The following is a 16813-nucleotide window of genomic DNA, read 5'->3' as shown; positions in this document are numbered from 1 at the left end:
TGCCTGTCTCTGCACTGTCCTATGCATGCACCTGTTTGAACACTGCACTACACACACACCAATGTGTAGCATCGTTATATATGTGCACTTTTGGGTATACAACTACACATGTGCTTTTTTCTTATTACATGTGCAAGCGGCGCAGTGTCCATTGGGAGTAAAAATTGTCTGTTCCTGGGTTGGTGTCGGGCATATAACTGCCTGAGGGAACAGACAAGGAGCATTCTGGGTTGGAAGGGTGGAGAATATCACTGAGCCTTCTGTCCAAATACTGATTTCTCACCCATATCTCCATGCTTCCTAGAAAGTGGCTCCGTTCACACTTTTTCGGGCGCATGCACACTACTGTCTGAGCAACAAGCATAATAAATACAGGCGGATTTGCAGAACAAAGTTATGAGAAAGTAGGCAAGCGTCTTCCGCATTCTGCGTTTTGCCGCCTCGGCACCTGAGACAGATGCAGTTCCGCAGATTGGCCACGCGGTGGCAGCAGAGACTGCGGAAAGGGCTTCGCCGATGCGCTGGGGGGCGCACCACAACCTTGGATGTTCGGCTCTTCCTGAGAGCACAGGTGAAGACAATTCACCTGTGTGACAGGAGGGGGTGGAGCCTGGCTGCACCTCTTTTAGAGCTCATTTAAGGGCTGACTGCTGGTGGAGAAAGGTCTCTACCTGGAGATCTCCTCTGTGCCAATCTTTTCACTATGAACCCTGAATCTTCTGACAAGGTGAGCAATCTTCTTCTCTTTCTTTGTAGTGCCTTTCTATTGTGCTGGTCCTCCTGCTGTCGTACCTTTGTTGTAATGCTATTTCCCTTGCATTGAGCTGTCCAGATGTTAACCAGGAAGACTTTGTAAATTGTTTACAAATATCCATGTACATAATGATTGACTGTCTCTTTTATAAGTGTCACTTTTATAAGTGATGTTTCTTTAAATATTCATGCACTCAAATCAAACTACCAGGCAAATTTAATCATAATAAAAGCATATTAGCAGAAAGCACAGGGCAGTTCTGATACTTTATCAGCCTGTCATTTACTTATATTTTAAACTTTTTTTTTTACAAGTACATTTATTGTATTTTAAAAATGCCAAAAATTAACTGATTTTGCTGAAAACACATGTGATAGTTCTGTTCATAATGATGGAGAATTTGCAGAGTGATTAATGGCACCTTGGCTCTCAGGTTGGTCTCTTTTTCTCTCCATTTTTGGATGTGGCTGTTTTCTTACTATGCATGATATCAAAATTTGACTGAGGCTGTAGATGGTCTTGGTCATTTCTGTGGGGGTGCTGCTCTGGATGACCTTGAAGTTACATTTGTAGTAATTGGAGCACCTTGTTGAACATGAGGGCCCTGCAGCCTGGCTTAAGTGTGGTGGTGCTTCTGCCCCTCATCACAATTAAATACAGTGGAAGCAGAAAGGGGTTGGAGGTAATGTTCTGGGATAACCAGTTCTAGGACCTCACAAATACATGCATCAAGGGTGCAGTAAAGCATACAGGCAATTCCAGTGCATAGCCTTGGGTTCCAGACTGCACTGGTGTGGGCCTCTCAGATGCCATGGAGCATGTAGTCAAGCCCAGAGCGTAGGCACAGGTGCCCTAGAACGCTCCCCTGGGACTCAGTGCTCTCTAATGTGCCCCAGAGGTTTTGTGGGGCCTCACAGTCAGCTCTAGAGACACCTAAACATATCCCTGAGATATTGAGCAGGCTTTAGGGAGGCATCCTAGACACATCTCAGAGCACACTAGAGACCCCTCAGCTCCTTGGTGTGCTCTAGGGTTCTTTACTGGTTTCCCAGTGTGTCCTTCTGTATTTGGCACCATCATAACATGCTTCCAAAGCTCCCAGAATCATGCTAAAGGATACACAGTGTGCACCAGAGACCTCCCTGAGCCATCCAATGTGCTTTAGGGAACATTAATGGGCTCCCAGAGCCTGTCATGCCCCCTGCTGTTCTTCCCGTGCTTCCCACTGTATCCTAGAGGCTTCCAAGGACACCAAAGTGAAATACAGGGCTTCCCACAATATTCTATGAATGCCACAGTGTGCTCTGGAGTGCCCTATAGGTTTTCCAGTGTACCATACTGTAGCCCAAGCACACCTCAGTGTGCCACATCAGGTGCTGCTCCCTGAGCGACTGTAGGGCATCCTAGGGTGCACTGAGAACCTCTGGGTGCCCTTTGTGGCGCCATCACACAAAGTGGGTGTACAAACTGATGCGGAGACTGCTGTTACCTCTCTGGGCACCCAGCAGCTGGTCAGCAAATTTTGGTTCCAGGGCACGGAGGAAAAGGTGTTTTTTCGTCGCTGTGCAGCACGCAGGTACGTAGAGGCACGCAACGAAGTCGTGTTCCTTCCCCCGTGGCAGTTGCGCGGGGTCCACTTTATACTCACCGGCCTGCAGTACCGGGCCGCTACAGGTGGCGGCAGCACCGAGGGCCGCAACGTTTGCAGCGCGTGCGTGGATGCGGGGCGGGCACCGGGCGCTTCGCTTCGGCCCTGAGCCGGCCGCGCTGCGGGGCAGCTGGAGCCGAAATAGGGCGTTGTGGCGTGGGGGTGCGATGACCGAGGCGACAGCCAGCGGGCAGTGGAAGAGCGAGCAGCGCTGGGAGCTGTCGGTGCGATACAACAGTCCTCGCCTTAATCTGAGCCGTTAGAGCAGGCGTAGTTCTTTACACGTTCGGATGCGTGCGTGGTTCTGCCGGAGGCCGCAGGCGTGGCGCATTCGCAGCGCAGTGCGGTTAGAGAAACGAGGCGCCGCTCCGGCGGAACTGTGCCGTTGGCGCCACTCTCGTGTCTTTTCCGAGTTGTTCTGCTTCTGTGAAGGAGGTCGAGGGCGCCAAGTCGTTGCTGCCGTTCCTGCACGGCGCGTGCGTGGCAGTGAGGCACGAAGAGAGTCTGCGTTACCTTCTGCTGCTTTAATCACCGGGCGGCAGCTGCGCCCTGCAGTGCCTGTTGCGCTATATTGGGTTTTTGCTCCCGCAGGGGGCAGCAGCGTTCAGTCACGGCCCGCTGGAGGAGTTGGGTTCCGTTCGGTGAGAACTCGCGGCTGGATGAGCGAGCGGTGCTGTTCATTGAAGGAACAGACTGCAGATTCTTTTGGATTGCCGGTGCTGAACGCACTGTCTGCAGAGCACGTGCAGGTTCCAAAACTGAGTAATACAGGCCTGTAGTTCCCGAGCTCTTCCTTTCTCCCTTAAAAAAGAGTGCTTTCCTTTTTTCCAATCACCAATGACTTTGCTTGACTGCAATGACTTTTCAAATGTGACAGTGCAAAATGGTGCAGGGCAGGAATGATTGGGAATGCACGGGAGTTTCCTGGTTGTGCACTGAGAGGAGGGGATAGAGACAGTGATGATGCTGTCTCCATAATTGGAAATAATCTAATGAATGTATGAGAAGAGGGAGTAGGGAGATCCCAACTGCTTTGTAGGAGTTCTCAGTAATGAGGTGTTAGTGTGTCATGCCTCTCCTTATAAATCAAAACACTGAAAAGTTAAATGGCTTCTAATGGTGTCACTTGAATAAATTGTGCCCTTCTTTTTCTCTGCTTGGATCAAAAGTGGTTTGTGAGTTTTCTGACTCAACTTTAGAGCTGTCATAAATACTATTGCCCACTATATGCAATTATTGTATCTTATCGCCTGAGTCCTTCATACTAAAATTGCTTCAGCGGCACTTTCCTCTGATTGTTTGTCACTAAAGATGTGAGGTTGGAATTGGCATGTGGATGAGACAGAAGGAAATGGTATGGCAGAAGTTGCAGTCTACGCCGACTCTATCAAACAGCACTGAATTCAGAATGTTTCTTGGTTAACAACCCAGCTGCAAGGAAAAGCTCTAAAATCAGACTTTGCATTATCTCTGACTTAAATTTGCATCAGAGTTGCTCTTCACGAGAAGCCAAGTTTCGTTAGTACCAGGGCTTAATTTTTGAAAAGAAATTGAGCAGAACATTCTTGCTTTACTTTGACAAAAAGCACTGTACATACACTTCTTTATTTTGTGTAGAGTTTTTTCCCCCTAGGAGTGCTAAATATTTTTAAAAGGTATTACTGAAGGCTCATTCATTCAGAAATATTATTTATATGGTAATTATATCTATAGAATAACAAACGTGTGCTCTGAAGAAGTGAACTACTCAAATACTTTCAGCAGAAATCCTCGTGAGGTCTGGACCTGGTGCCAAAATTAAGAATGAAAGAAGGAATATGAGTTTGTCAGTTTTTTGTTCTTCCCATCTGCTGTTACTGCCAAAACCCTTGGGTCTCACCTAGAAGGCAGATTGATCCTATGTCACCAGTCCTATGTAGACATTCCAACCTAATCTTGGGCAGTCCCTTCTAATTCACCCTTTGGTTCTCTGTGCAGTGTACCAACTATTTAGGTGCACTTTTGACAGATGACTGTACAGGGATGACAGAATTGAGTCTTTGGAGATCTTTCAAAACCTTGTGTGTGGTCTTACGGTAACTGGGACTCCTGAACTATGGTGAGAACGTGTCGGATATTCTCATCCTTGAACAAGTGAAATGCTTCAGAAATGGCTTGCTAGAAGCAAAGCTACGCCAGGTAGAATGGAAAGATTTCCGTGCTGATGCTCAGATATGGTCTTGTCAGGAACGTGTTGGCTCCATAACGCTTTCATGCATCCTGTATTACTTACCTGGCAAACTAAAATCAGTGTTGGTGGGGTTTCCTACCATAAATACAAGTGCTCAAGAGCAAGCTGAAAAAGTTGATTGCCTGGTTCAGTGAGAAGTGAGTTAGCATTGTGGGAATTTCTCACACCCTTCCTCACATGTGCTTCTACTTGATGAACGTCTGAATGCAGCCAAGCTATGCAGTAATAACCCAGCAGCTGGGAACTGTTTGGCCTGGAACAATAAAAGAAAGTCTTCGCTGTCTGCAAGAGAGGGAAATGCTTATCTTAGTATAAGACTTAGTATAAATCTTAGTATAAGATTAAAATGAAATTTTTGGTATTTCAGACTTTATTCATCCCAGTTTTAGGTCCCAGCAAAGCTTTCTTCAGAGGGTATATGTATGACAAGGAGTTCATCCTATAACTTGAGCAGTTGTGAAAAACTGTTTCCATAATCTGATCACACCAGTTTTACGTCACCCCGTGCAGCATAACCTCAACATTTAAGGGAGAGGTTTAGGCCTTTCCCCCAAGAACAGTGTGTTGAACTGGAAGTACTTTAGTAGCAGTCTTGTCCCATTTTTTTTTTTCCTCCTTACATTTATAACTTACTTACTATTTCGATCCAGGTTGGTCAAACTAACAAAATAAATTGCCTGTCTCAACAGGCTTTGCTTTTCCTCTTGAAATATATGTATCTTTTTATTTTGTTTGCTTCTGTGTATATGAAAATTACAGGAAGTTTAATTAGAGACTCTTCTGCTACACAGCTCCTCTACTCACTACTGGCAAAGGCATTCGGGTCAGAATAGCAGACATAAGCTGTACGTAAGACAAAAATGTACATAACAGCTTCTCTCTGTAGTCAGCAACATGGCAGATCGTTGTCTATACAGACATTTAGGAAATAATTAGCCTAGGTTTTGAAGGCAGCCATTCTGGGATCGACGCAGTAGCTTGCTGGTGGGGAAACAACAGTACAAGGAATTCTCCCATTCAGCATTCTGCTTTCAGTAACTGGTGAGAAAGGAGTGGAATGCAGAGGAAGTGATAACTCCTGAATGTCACTGTATCCTACTATTTTTTTCCTTAAAGCCTGAACAGTGGAAAAAAAATACTCATATCCAAATGATCAGTTCTATGGGTGAAGCAGAGAGGGACATTTCTGTGGCTTTGCATTTGCTGTGATATGGTACCTTGGAGGTGGAATTTGTGTCCAAAACAAAAAATAAGAACAAGGATTTAGCACTGTTTATGATTCTCAGCTATCACACTTGTTTTTATTGTGAGGTACACTTTAGTCCTGTCAGTTACAGATGAGGTGTATGTGCTTTTAAGAGAACCCACCAGATTTGAACTTGAAAGCTGAATTTGCTGAAGTTAATGCTCATTTCAACTGGGCTCCTCCAGCAGTGGTCCTTCACACGTGCCAACTCACAAATGTAAGTGTGTGGTCTTCTCCAGGACTGCGATGGACAGCACTGGCGCTACAAATGACTTTCAGAAATGTCCACATTAAGCTTCTCAAGGAGGCCTGGTCATGAGAACAAAAATACTCAATGAGCAAAGCACAAGATGTACTTGTTTGTTTTAAAAAAAGACTGCATAATGTTAAGATAGACCCTGATAACGCCTGTGGAGGTGACAGTGTTGAATTTCTCAGTCACCCTTCCAAGATGGAAAGACAGCAGCCTCTGAAACAATCTTCTGATACTGACACAGGATCAAAATTTACTCAGACTGAGAAGTGTTTACAAGAGCTTCCAGTGGATAGAATTATCATCTGCTAATTAACTTCCAGACCATTTAAGGAAGCAGTGGTGTGGATGTAGGTTTGGTGGGAGCAATGGTGTGCAGAGAGGTGCATTCAATCCTTTAGGGTAGGATTATGGCTTGAAATATGACCTCCCACTATACTGCTGTGGCACCCCAGTGGTTAATAGCTCTCTTTGTCCAGGGGTTGCTGTGGAGACTGTTCCTGTACCTCAGGAAGCAGGGACAAGAGAAGTTTCCTGTTTTGAAGAAGGTTTAATAACTATTTTCCTCCAATCAAGGCAGCAGATGCCTGGGCAGGAAATGGAGAACGCAGCTGCCAGCCCTGCTTTGGGTCAGTGGCTGCACTAATTAATGCTGGCAGGGTTTTGTAGCCAAAAAGGACCCAGTGATAAGTGGGCTGCAGAGGTGGAGTGGGGGTTTTAGGTAGAAGGGGCCTGGAGTGAGATGGATTTTAGAGTGAGACTAAAGTAAATACTAATAGTAATAGGAAATGGGTGTTTGGCTTCATCCATTTATGCACCTCTCATATGCCACACTGCACTCAGAATATGGCCCTGATAAAAATGTGGCATATCATTAACTGTTATGTTTCAAAACAATGTTCTGAGGTAGCAGTGGTCACTTTTTCTCTTGGTGATTCATTGCTGAGGGAGACATGCATGCGTTGGGGGTGTCAAATGCATGGTCCCATCAAATGCAGGAAACCAGTCATAATTTCTTCAGCTGTTTTTTGTTTTGTTTTCCAAATAGAATTTGGTGTGTGTTTGCTGACCTCCAGGAGTGAAACTCGCTTCTGGCTTCACTGAAGCTAGAACCCCTGTTGATGCTGGTTGTGCCAATACTCAGCCTTTTGGACTCAGTGCCCAATTTTCTTTCATTGACATCAGTTTTACACCTGCATAACATCCTGACTTACATATCATCTCACTTCATGTGATGCCTGACCCTGCCATCTGCAGTCCTTCAGCTCCCAGCCCACTGTTTGATTCTCTGTGATGTTATTTCCCCTGGTGCTTTATGTAACAGCATCACAGAAGGGTTGAAATACCAGATGCAAACAAGGCTGAGTGTAGTAGGTAAATCCATGCAAGGGTATTTTTAGCTGCTTTTCTCTTTGTTGTCTGTGGAGTTCATGAGCTCTGTGTGTTGCAAATATGGGCACCATGTGCTTTTGACTGCATGATCAACATGTGTATGGATTAAAGATGGATGTTTGTGGATGCATCCCTTCTCAAGCTAAGTTAAGTCAAGGGAAGCTTTGCTTGGGTAAAACAAATAAAAACAGCCAAGATTTGAGAATTATGTATCTGGGCAGTTGAGAAACTCTATCTACTGTCCTTCCCTACAGCATTATTAAGGGATCTGTATACATCAACCATCCTTCAAAATCTATTATATCTATGATCTGGGCTTTGGCAGATCATCAGTGGGGATGACCATTGCTGGACTGCCTCCTCCTGTCCCACAGGTTCCCACGTGCTACAGTACCTGCTAAAATACATATCAAAATAACACAAAAACTTGTGATTTCTCAGGCAACTAAACTAGATTAATATAAAGATTTGTACAATGATATCCGATTCTGAAATTGTACCTGGAAGAAAGTTAGAGGTTTAGTTCAGTGCAATTTGCAGGGCAACCCCCCCTCTCCTCCCAGTGCTGCATTCATAGTATGATGCCAGAAGCTTTCTGTTAATAAGGCCGCTGCCACCAAAACAGTAAATACAGACCCTTATAAAGAAGAGACAGCAGAGTGAAAGATGATGAAAAATGCTCAGAAATACTGCTTATAATAAAGTAGTAGACTTCATCTTGAAGAACATCTCTATGCGATAACATTAAAAGGCTGAAAAATAATAGGATGCATAGGTAGTGTAGTATGATGGAGTCTCTAGAGCCTCTATCTATTAAGATGGCAAGTAGAGTGCTGGTTTATGTTTCAGTGATTAAAAAAATAAGATTCTAACATGCTAGATTGCTCTGATATACTTTAGCACGTAAGTATATGGAGTAGCACTCCTTAAAATGGATGAACCACTTGCACAGATTTAAGCACATACTGAAATGACCTACGGGGTCGGGACCTACAAGCTCATACAGTTCACCTAAGTTTAACAAATCATCAAAAATTAAATAGATACTTGTATTATATTTTAAAGGAAATACTTTGTAAAGTCATTATTAAAAATCAGAATTATTTTTAAAAAGGTATTTCATTTGTTTTGCTATTTGAGTAATGGAAATGGATGTGTTGATTTTTTTTTTTTTCCCATTATTTTTTAAGACAGAGGACAAAATGGCAACTTTCAAGCAGGTGTTATATGGTTGTTATTGCATTTAGGTGGAGAGATCCTAATGCTTTTCATCATGTTAGTATAAGAGATTACACTTTGAATTGTCTTCTAGACTGACAATAAAGAGAACATAAGTCTTTTGCTTAGTAAATGTACTTTAGGTTTCTTTTAAAGACAGAGATCACCGCATAGATGTCTGTTTCTTTATCTCTCTTGCACCCAAACTGTAGCTTAGTTGCCCATCAAGCAGTTCTTGGTGTCCAGAATTACTCTGAACTGTTCAAGAATACATTTCCTGGTGTACAGTGCAGTGTCTCTTAGCAGAGTACACACTGTATTTTTAACCAACACAAACCAGTTCAAAGAATCAGATCTGATTGAGAGGGATCAGTGACTCCTGAAGGTACCCAGGCACCCTGCCCTTTGTGGAAGAAGTCAGATTTGAGGACAGACAGCAACTTGTGAGAAGCGCTCAGCTCTTCCAAAGGCTGTGTCACAGAACTGACAATTGGCAATGCTTGCTCTCAGCCAGGCTCTGAGCTACTGATTTGATGCCAGAAGCAGGAGTTGCCTCCTTGTCGTTAAGTCCCGGCTCAGGAGTGAGGAAAAAAATGGAATTCATTGCTCCAGGAAATGGAGCAATGGTAGTTCACATCACAAACTAAAAAGTGTCTTCGTTCTTTGCCCTGCAGCAGATGGAAAAAGGATTTTCAATGAAGCACATAAGAAACAGTACAAGAACTATAAGACCACTTGCTTATTTTTTTTCCCCCAAAGGCTTTGTTTTGCTATTAATACCTAACCAACACTTATCCATTATGTGTCTACCTCCAGATATGAGAAAACTTTATCATTTCGACTGTTTTTCAAGTTCTTGGGAGAATTCCTAAAATTCTGTGGCTCACATTCTTAGTATTTCTGTAGACATGTTTTCCTTCCTTCCAGCTGCCCCCTTCCCCAGTGCATTATTATTTTTTACATATATAACTGAAAAGCTGTTCTGGAAAACATGCTTTAAGGCAATTTTTTCAAATTGTCTGTACTGTGATTTGTTTTTTTCTACTTGTGGTTTCTTTTCCATTGTTTCACATAAACTTTTTCCCATACATTGCAACAACACAAACTGTATTCCTGAAAGCTGCTTCAGATAATACTTTCTGTTGATGTGAGATACTTGGATTGACTGAGGTCTCCCTTTAGTATCCTCTCTGGGCTGAACAAACAGAGGGACTTCAGCCACTCCTCAAATATCTTCCCCTCTGGACTCTGCACCATTTCTGTAGCCCTCCTTTAGACACTCTAATAATTTAATGTCCTTTTTGTACTGTGGCACCCAAAATGGCACACGGTTTTGAGGTGAGGCTCCAGTGCAATGCAGAGCAAGACAATCGTATCCCTCAACCAGCTAACAGTACTGTTCTCAATGCACCCCAGGATACGGCGGGCCCTCCTGGCTGCCTGGCCACACTGCTGACTCACGTTCAACTTGTTTTTGAGCAAGACCCCCAGATTCCTTTCAGTGGGGCTGCTCTCCAGCATCCCATCACTCAGATCGTATGTATGTATAGCCAAGGTTGCCCCTTCCCAGGTGCAGAATCTGGTGTTTGCTCTCGTTAAACTTCACACGGTTGGTGACTGCCTAGTTCTTTAATTTGTCTAGAGGTCTTTGCAAGGCCTCTCCACCTTCAACAGAGACAACAGCTCCTTCTAATTTAGTAGTCAGCAAACTGCTCAAACCAGCTTACTCTCTTACATCTGAGTCATTCATGAAAATGTTAAAGAGAACTGGCCCCAAAATGGAGCCCTGTGGAACTCCACGAGTGACTGATGTAGCAATACAACCAGGATCCCCTAGACATCAGAACCAGTCATCCCTGAATACAGTCTCAAGCCCTCAAGAACTTTGGCTATACTATAGAACATCTAGTAGCAGAATGATATTAATTATTAGGTATTTTGTAAAGTTAACAGCATCTAAAATGGTGTTAGCAGTAGTCCTGATTTTTGTGGAATGCAAGTCAAAGCAGGACCTTACAGTTTCACACACATGCCAGGCAGGCGTACTTTGCTGGCATACATGGCTCAGGAATGGCCCCAAGCATCCATCCTGACCTGTGGGGGAATGGCTCTTACCTGACAAGGGAAGAAAGCTCCAGTCGTCCTGGGGTTTCTCTACCAGAGGAGGGAAATTTGGAATATTACACTTTCTTGTGCGAGCAATGATGGCACCAGTAGGAAGGGTAACAGGATATATCAATATCAAGCCCTTATTGAGAGTAGAGGAGCAATCCAAGCTTTCCTGGGGGTTACCACTGCTTACCAGGGAGAACTGCCCAGACACAGCATGACTGTTAATTTCATTGAGCTGGAAGCTGTTCTATGGGAGAGGGGAAGAAGACAACCACCTGGTGCCGTCTGAAACTGCTCTGAGCAAGCAAGGTTCGTATGTGAGGGATCGGCTCCTCTGCGCCTAGATAAGTGCTTCAGCAGCAGGTGCTGCTGGCTCCCAGGGGTGCTCTTCAATCCGGGGAAAACCCCTGCACTGGGGCCAGATTGGGTAATTTGGGGGTGGCTTCTCTGAGCCTTCTTCCCCCAGTTTTCCGAGGTGGGGGTGGTCCTGTCCCATGGGGAACCAAGGGAGGGGAATGGGGGAGTCAGAGGGAAAGACAGATGGGAGGAAAAAGCTGACGAGGGAGAAAGGAAAAGGGAAGGGGGGGGGAAATGGATGGATGGATGGATGGGAGTGAGGGGAGAAAGGGAGCTAATGGAGGGAGGGAAGTGGGGAGATGAGAGGGTGAGGGGGGAGGGCGGGAGGTAAGGGGGAAAAAAAGGAAGGAGAGTGAAAGAGAGGAGGGAAAATGGGCGAAGGGGTGTACAAAGAAGGGTTGTGGGGAACGGAAAGGGGGTGGAGAACACCAAATTGAGGAGAGGGGAGGGCAAAAGAAAGGAGTGCAGGAGGACAACACGCTGCGCCTTTAAATTATTGCGCCCTTCGGCATCAGCTCCGCGCCCCTCGCCCCCGCCCGCACCCCGCGTAACCCAGGGGCTCGTCCCGCCGCAGGGGATGGCCCCGCCTGGCCTATCCCCGCGCGCGGCCTGCCGTGCGGGGCGCCGGCGCCGGCCGCCGCCCCTCGACGGGCCGCACGCGGGGCAGGGCGGAGGCGCGCCGCGGCGCTGACCGCCCCCGAGCCGGCAGTGCTGCCTGCCCAGCCCGCCGCGCCGGGTCCAGCTGCCCCGCCCGCGCTCCCATGCCCCCAGAGGGGCTCTAGCGCCGGGCGCGTTCGCGAGGAGCGAGGGCGGTGACGGCCCCGGGACCATGCTCTGAGCGCCCGGGGCAGCCAGCGAGGGAAGTTGGGGTGGAAGATGAACAACACCGGTAAGCGTGCGGCTCCTTAGGAACGGCTCTCCGCGTCCGGGCATCTTTTCCCTGGGGCCGGGCATCCTTCTATGGTACCGGGACCCTCCTTCCCTCGGGCGCCGGCTGGACGGCATTCCTCTGAGGCTCTGCCTCCGGGATGGCATCCCCCGGGAAGGCTCCCTGCGTCCAGGGCCGGCCCTCCGCTTCCCTGCTCTTCGGTGGATGCTCCTCCGGCTCCCCGCGAGACACGGCGCGCCCCGGGCTGTCGGTGCCCTTTACCGGCTCCGCCAGGGTGGCCGCGAGCCGTGGAGGGGCAGGGGCCGGGGGGAGGGCTGTGCTTGCCGAGGGAAGTGGCGCTGTGCCCGTTCTCCCTCGGACACGCTCAGTCCTTCACAATGCCTCTCGGAAATTTTCTGCTGCTTTCCTTTGGTAATTGGATTTTGGGGAGATATTGGTTGTTTTTTTGTTGTTTTTTTTTTTTCGTTTGTTTGCGTGTTTTGGTGGGTTTATTTCTGTGCAATTTTCTCTCTGAGGCAAGCCCAGTCCTTTCCTCTTTCTCTTAATTTCCGAGATTGTTTCCCTGATAGAAACTGGAAAGGTGAGAGACAGGATCAGAAGGGAACAACTGCTAAAGCAAGACCATCAACAGATAACCATTAAAAGAAATCACTAGAAAACTGGGGCAAGCTCTACATTCTCTACTAACTCTTTCTGGTTTTCAGGGATGAGGCATGCATGTAAAAAAATCTAACAGTCTGGGAAACCATTACTGCTAACTATAGAACTTGTTAGAAAAATCTAACGTTGTGTAGAGGTAGAGATGAGGAGAAATAGTCACTTTTTGTTTTAGCCTTAAATTGTTTCACCATGTTTCCTTGTTCCTGAGAGGGACTGTTGCTGGGCACTTCACTTGCACAGATGTAACCTTAGGTCCAGAGATATTACTGCTAGGCGCTTTACCTTACCACTGTCGTATGTCGGGAAACTGTGAAGCACTGTTTGCCACAGCGCAGGTATACAGCACTAGAAAGGATTGTTTAGGCACAAACTCAATCCTCTGCAGTTGTATCAGCATGTCATACTGCTGCTCTGAGTTTATATAGGAAGACTCTTGTTCCCCTTTCAATCGGGAGTGGGACACTCTCCTGTCTGAAAGGTGCTGACGTTTCTGTTCTGTTTCCTGATTCTGTCTGGACTGAACTCAGTCCATCCTAAGAAGATGAACTCATCTGAGGTTTAAGCAAGTCAGCCAAAATCGTCTTAGCTGTGATTCTCCAACCACTCTTTCTCCATCTCTCTGTTATATTAAAAGAAGCAGCTCTCATCTTGTCTTGATCTCAGGGGTGAGCAGTGCAAGGAATATCAGGTTGTTCAGTTGTAAACTGAAATTTTATTAGCAGTTTTCTTTCTTTGGAGTATAGGGCTGAATGTTACTACGTCATTATTAAAAGCAATATCCATTGTTACAGATCACAAGGCCACATTACTCCTTTTATCATTGCATCAAATTAAATCATTTTAGGTAGCCTACCTGCTACTCCTCCAGGAAGCTGAGAACCTCTTACTCTGCCTAGTCCTTCTAGTTTCCTAACCAGATTCACAGCCATTTATTCTTGGGATTACATTGTCTCTTTCCTTAAAATAGTTCTTTTCCTCCTCTGGTGTTTACCTCCAGGTTGTATTTATAGAGAGTGCTCATATCCCTTCTCAGCCTTTGTTTTGTATATTCACACAATGCAAGGAATGTCTCTCCCATCAGTGCAAAGCAGAACTTCCTACTGAATCTGAAGTGTTTATTAGCTGGCAGAACTCAGGGACCAGTGCTGGTGAGCTCTGTATTATAGTAACACAGAGCACCAGTAAGCAGAGTCATATGTGAAGGCATATAAGGCAGCTTTGATCTCGCAGAAGTTGAAATAAAGGCAAACAGAAAACAGGAAGGGAAGCATGGATTATCCTCAGAGATGCAAAACTGATGTGAAAAGAAAGATGAAGCAGTCCAGCAAGGTTGCAGGAAATCTGTGGTAAGAGACAAGAGACAGACCCCCCATCTCACAGCCTCACAGGCAGAACCTACCAGGCTCTCAGTATCAATTTGTTTCCTGGGTGCTGAATAGATGCTGCCCAAAGGAAGAAGGTTCAGATGTTTGACTTCAAAATGTTCAGAGGCATAAGCAGGCTAGCTATTCTTTCTGCTGTTACTGAGATTGATATAGGAAAAGCTGCTGTATGTACCTGTACAAAAAAATTTAACTTCTCATAAAACAACAAGTGATTATAAGCTGTCTGCTGCAGTATAAGCTTCATATTGTGAAATCACAGCCAAGTGGAAACATCACAAATGTTTGCAGTTCCACTAAAAAAAAATATGCTAGTATCTTAGAATCAAAATAATGTAATTGTCACACATGTGGGGTTTTTCACAGACAGCACTGGCATCCTACCTAAGACTTGTATGTACAGTCTGCTTAGAGACAGTGAAAATGCCAGAGAATGTGTGAATTTGCAGGATTGAGATATTTGGTGCTGAAACTCATCCTTTTCTGATTATATTGTCTTTTTCCCTTTCCCCAATAGTTTCCCTGTGTGATGTTATGCTACTGTATTATATCTACAGATGGCTGTCATAAAGCTAAAGAAAAAAATTGTAAACTACTGACCCGACAGCTCAGAGTCTCCATGTATTGATCTAATGATAGTGGATGGATTCCAATAACTGTACAGTACGGCGCTGTATTTCCGCTGGGTGGAATGCGTTCTGACAAGCCAGCTGTCAGTATTTTAGTTAGGATTTGTAAGGGGACAAAATTCCCATGGGATGGTTGTTACTATGAGTCTGACTCCATGCTAGTGAAACCTTGATGTATACAGAGGGCTTTTGATCACAAATTTGAAGGATGTACACTGATAAACACTGATAAAACACAGACGTTTTGCAAAAGTACCAGAACTGTGAAGAAGCTCAAATCCCAATTTCATAAATGACTGAGGCATTTAGGAACCCTTAACCTGCTGGCTTTGAACACGAGGTAAGACCTGAAGTTCCTTAAGTCCCAATGCTAAAAAAACCAAACTGTTCAGCTCAAGTAAAGGGAGAGCTGATGCCTAAATATAGACCTAGGTCCTGTTTGAAGGGGAGACTTGCACTCCTCCCTTGTTAGAAAATCCAAGTCTAAATATGTTTTGCATTTCAAGTGACTCCTTTGCCACTGTTTTCATTTCTTATGTAACTGTTGTCGTTTTAAACCTTTTATTTTCCTCTGACTGTGTGAAATAAATGATGGATTCGCACACTATAAAACAAAGAGAAATATTTTTGCTGTGAAATCTCAGTTATTTACAGTACATCCTGGGGTTCACCAGTGACAACACTGGTGTTTTATTATTTGGATCCCTCAAAGGGATTATACTTTCCTTTTAAATCATGCTCTCTCATCTATTTCATCTCCAAGATACTGAGGCAGATTACACAGCTTATATTGGGTACTTTACTCAATTCAGAATGGCATTAAAATGGCCTGTCAACATCAGCAATTTAAATACATCCTCGCTGTCTGATTCAAACAGCTGGCAGAATTGTAATTACAGGTTGGAACATACAGCTTTCTATATGGAAATGAAAGACAGTGTGCTTAGCTTGACTTACAGTGCTGGCAGTTACTGTGGTGGCTCGTGCCCATGTTCTGCCCAGGTCCAAAGCCAGCCCTTCATCTGAAAGAAAAGCTGCCCATTTCACTTACAGTGAAACTCCATTTGTTATTTTGATTAATTTATTCTCAGAACAATTCCTTCTCTAAGGAGTAGGGACCATGGTGAATATATAAGACCATGCATTAGTCAAACTGAAATAGACACAGGTAAATAATTTCTTCCTTGTCTTGCTTTGCAAGAACATAGTATTGTTTTGGTGGCTGATATATGGAAACTTCTTTCTATGGTTGCACAGAGCAGCTGGTTTGTTTCCTTTATCTCCTGGATTTGTGTAGTGCTTGGTGCATGTGGCTTTTGTACATAGTATGAGCTCTTATTAATGCCATTCTCTGATGTGAGAGAGTGAATATGATGGCAGCTGATACAGGCTAAGTTCTTTCTTTGCTGTTTCATACATGTGTCTGGTGCACAAAGTAGGAGTGCTGCCATGAAAGAACTTGTATCTTTTCTGATCCGAGCCATTTTTTATGTCCATAACAGTGCTTCGGCAAGTAAGATGTAAATGAATTCCTGTATTTACTGCTACTCTTAGCTTTGCATATTCTCATTTCCTCAATAGCAGGACTTCTAGTGAGGAATTTGATCCTCATCTTTGGAAGAAGTTACAGACTTGACAAAGGCAACTGAATTGATGCAGGAACAAACGCTGATGCCTGCACAGTATTTTTAGTAGCGCGCTCAGATTTTAGGGAGAAGCGTTTCTGTAACAAGAACACAGTCTGGGTTGTTTTGTCTGAAGGCTAACTGGCAGTTGTGAATCTCTGCAGTACTTATCTCCGCATCATTATCAAATAGCGGCGTGTAAAATGCAGGGGGCGGTGATGGGCTGATATTGTTCAGTATTTTCATGGTAGGAAAGGAAACAGAAGAGTATCAGATGACGAAGTTTATGATGCAAAAGTTGGTAAAGGGTAATTAACAATGCAGGCAGAGCGGTTGTATAAACAGATGGCGGTCATTAACTTGAATCCGTTCAAACAAATTACACTTAATGTATATTATAAAGCTATCAGTTCAGTGA

At 44.8% G+C, this 16813-nt stretch overlaps 1 protein-coding gene and 1 long non-coding RNA gene across 6 annotated transcripts in view; one reads left to right on the top strand and one right to left on the bottom strand.

Moving 5' to 3' along the window:
- Positions 1 to 688: 688 nt before the first annotated feature.
- On the bottom strand, positions 689 to 16344 carry LOC128078304 (uncharacterized). The gene is made up of 4 exons (XR_008205567.1): positions 15728 to 16344; positions 14159 to 14316; positions 6001 to 6187; positions 689 to 4885 (listed from the first exon to the last, which is right to left on the bottom strand). It is a non-coding gene; the product is annotated as an uncharacterized LOC128078304 (long non-coding RNA).
- Positions 11910 to 16813, top strand: part of FGD5 (FYVE, RhoGEF and PH domain containing 5) — an 89847-nt gene continuing 84943 nt past the window's right edge. The window contains exon 1 of one of the 5 annotated variants that reach the window (XR_008205566.1): positions 11910 to 12099. Coding sequence is in view for 4 of the 5 variants with exons in the window: in XM_052678342.1 (XP_052534302.1) it covers positions 12087 to 12099 (13 nt within the window). In the remaining variant the exon portion in view is untranslated. The remainder of the gene's footprint in view (positions 12100 to 16813) is intronic. The other 4 variants (XM_052678342.1, XM_052678344.1, XM_052678340.1 and 1 more) reach the window with 4 other exon arrangements.

The sequence above is a fragment of the Tympanuchus pallidicinctus genome, unplaced genomic scaffold (assembly GCF_026119805.1).
Source record: "Tympanuchus pallidicinctus isolate F22 unplaced genomic scaffold, pur_lepc_1.0 scaffold17, whole genome shotgun sequence".
Classification (NCBI taxonomy): domain Eukaryota; kingdom Metazoa; phylum Chordata; class Aves; order Galliformes; family Phasianidae; genus Tympanuchus; species Tympanuchus pallidicinctus.
This window is presented reverse-complemented; position numbering and strand designations above follow the sequence as displayed.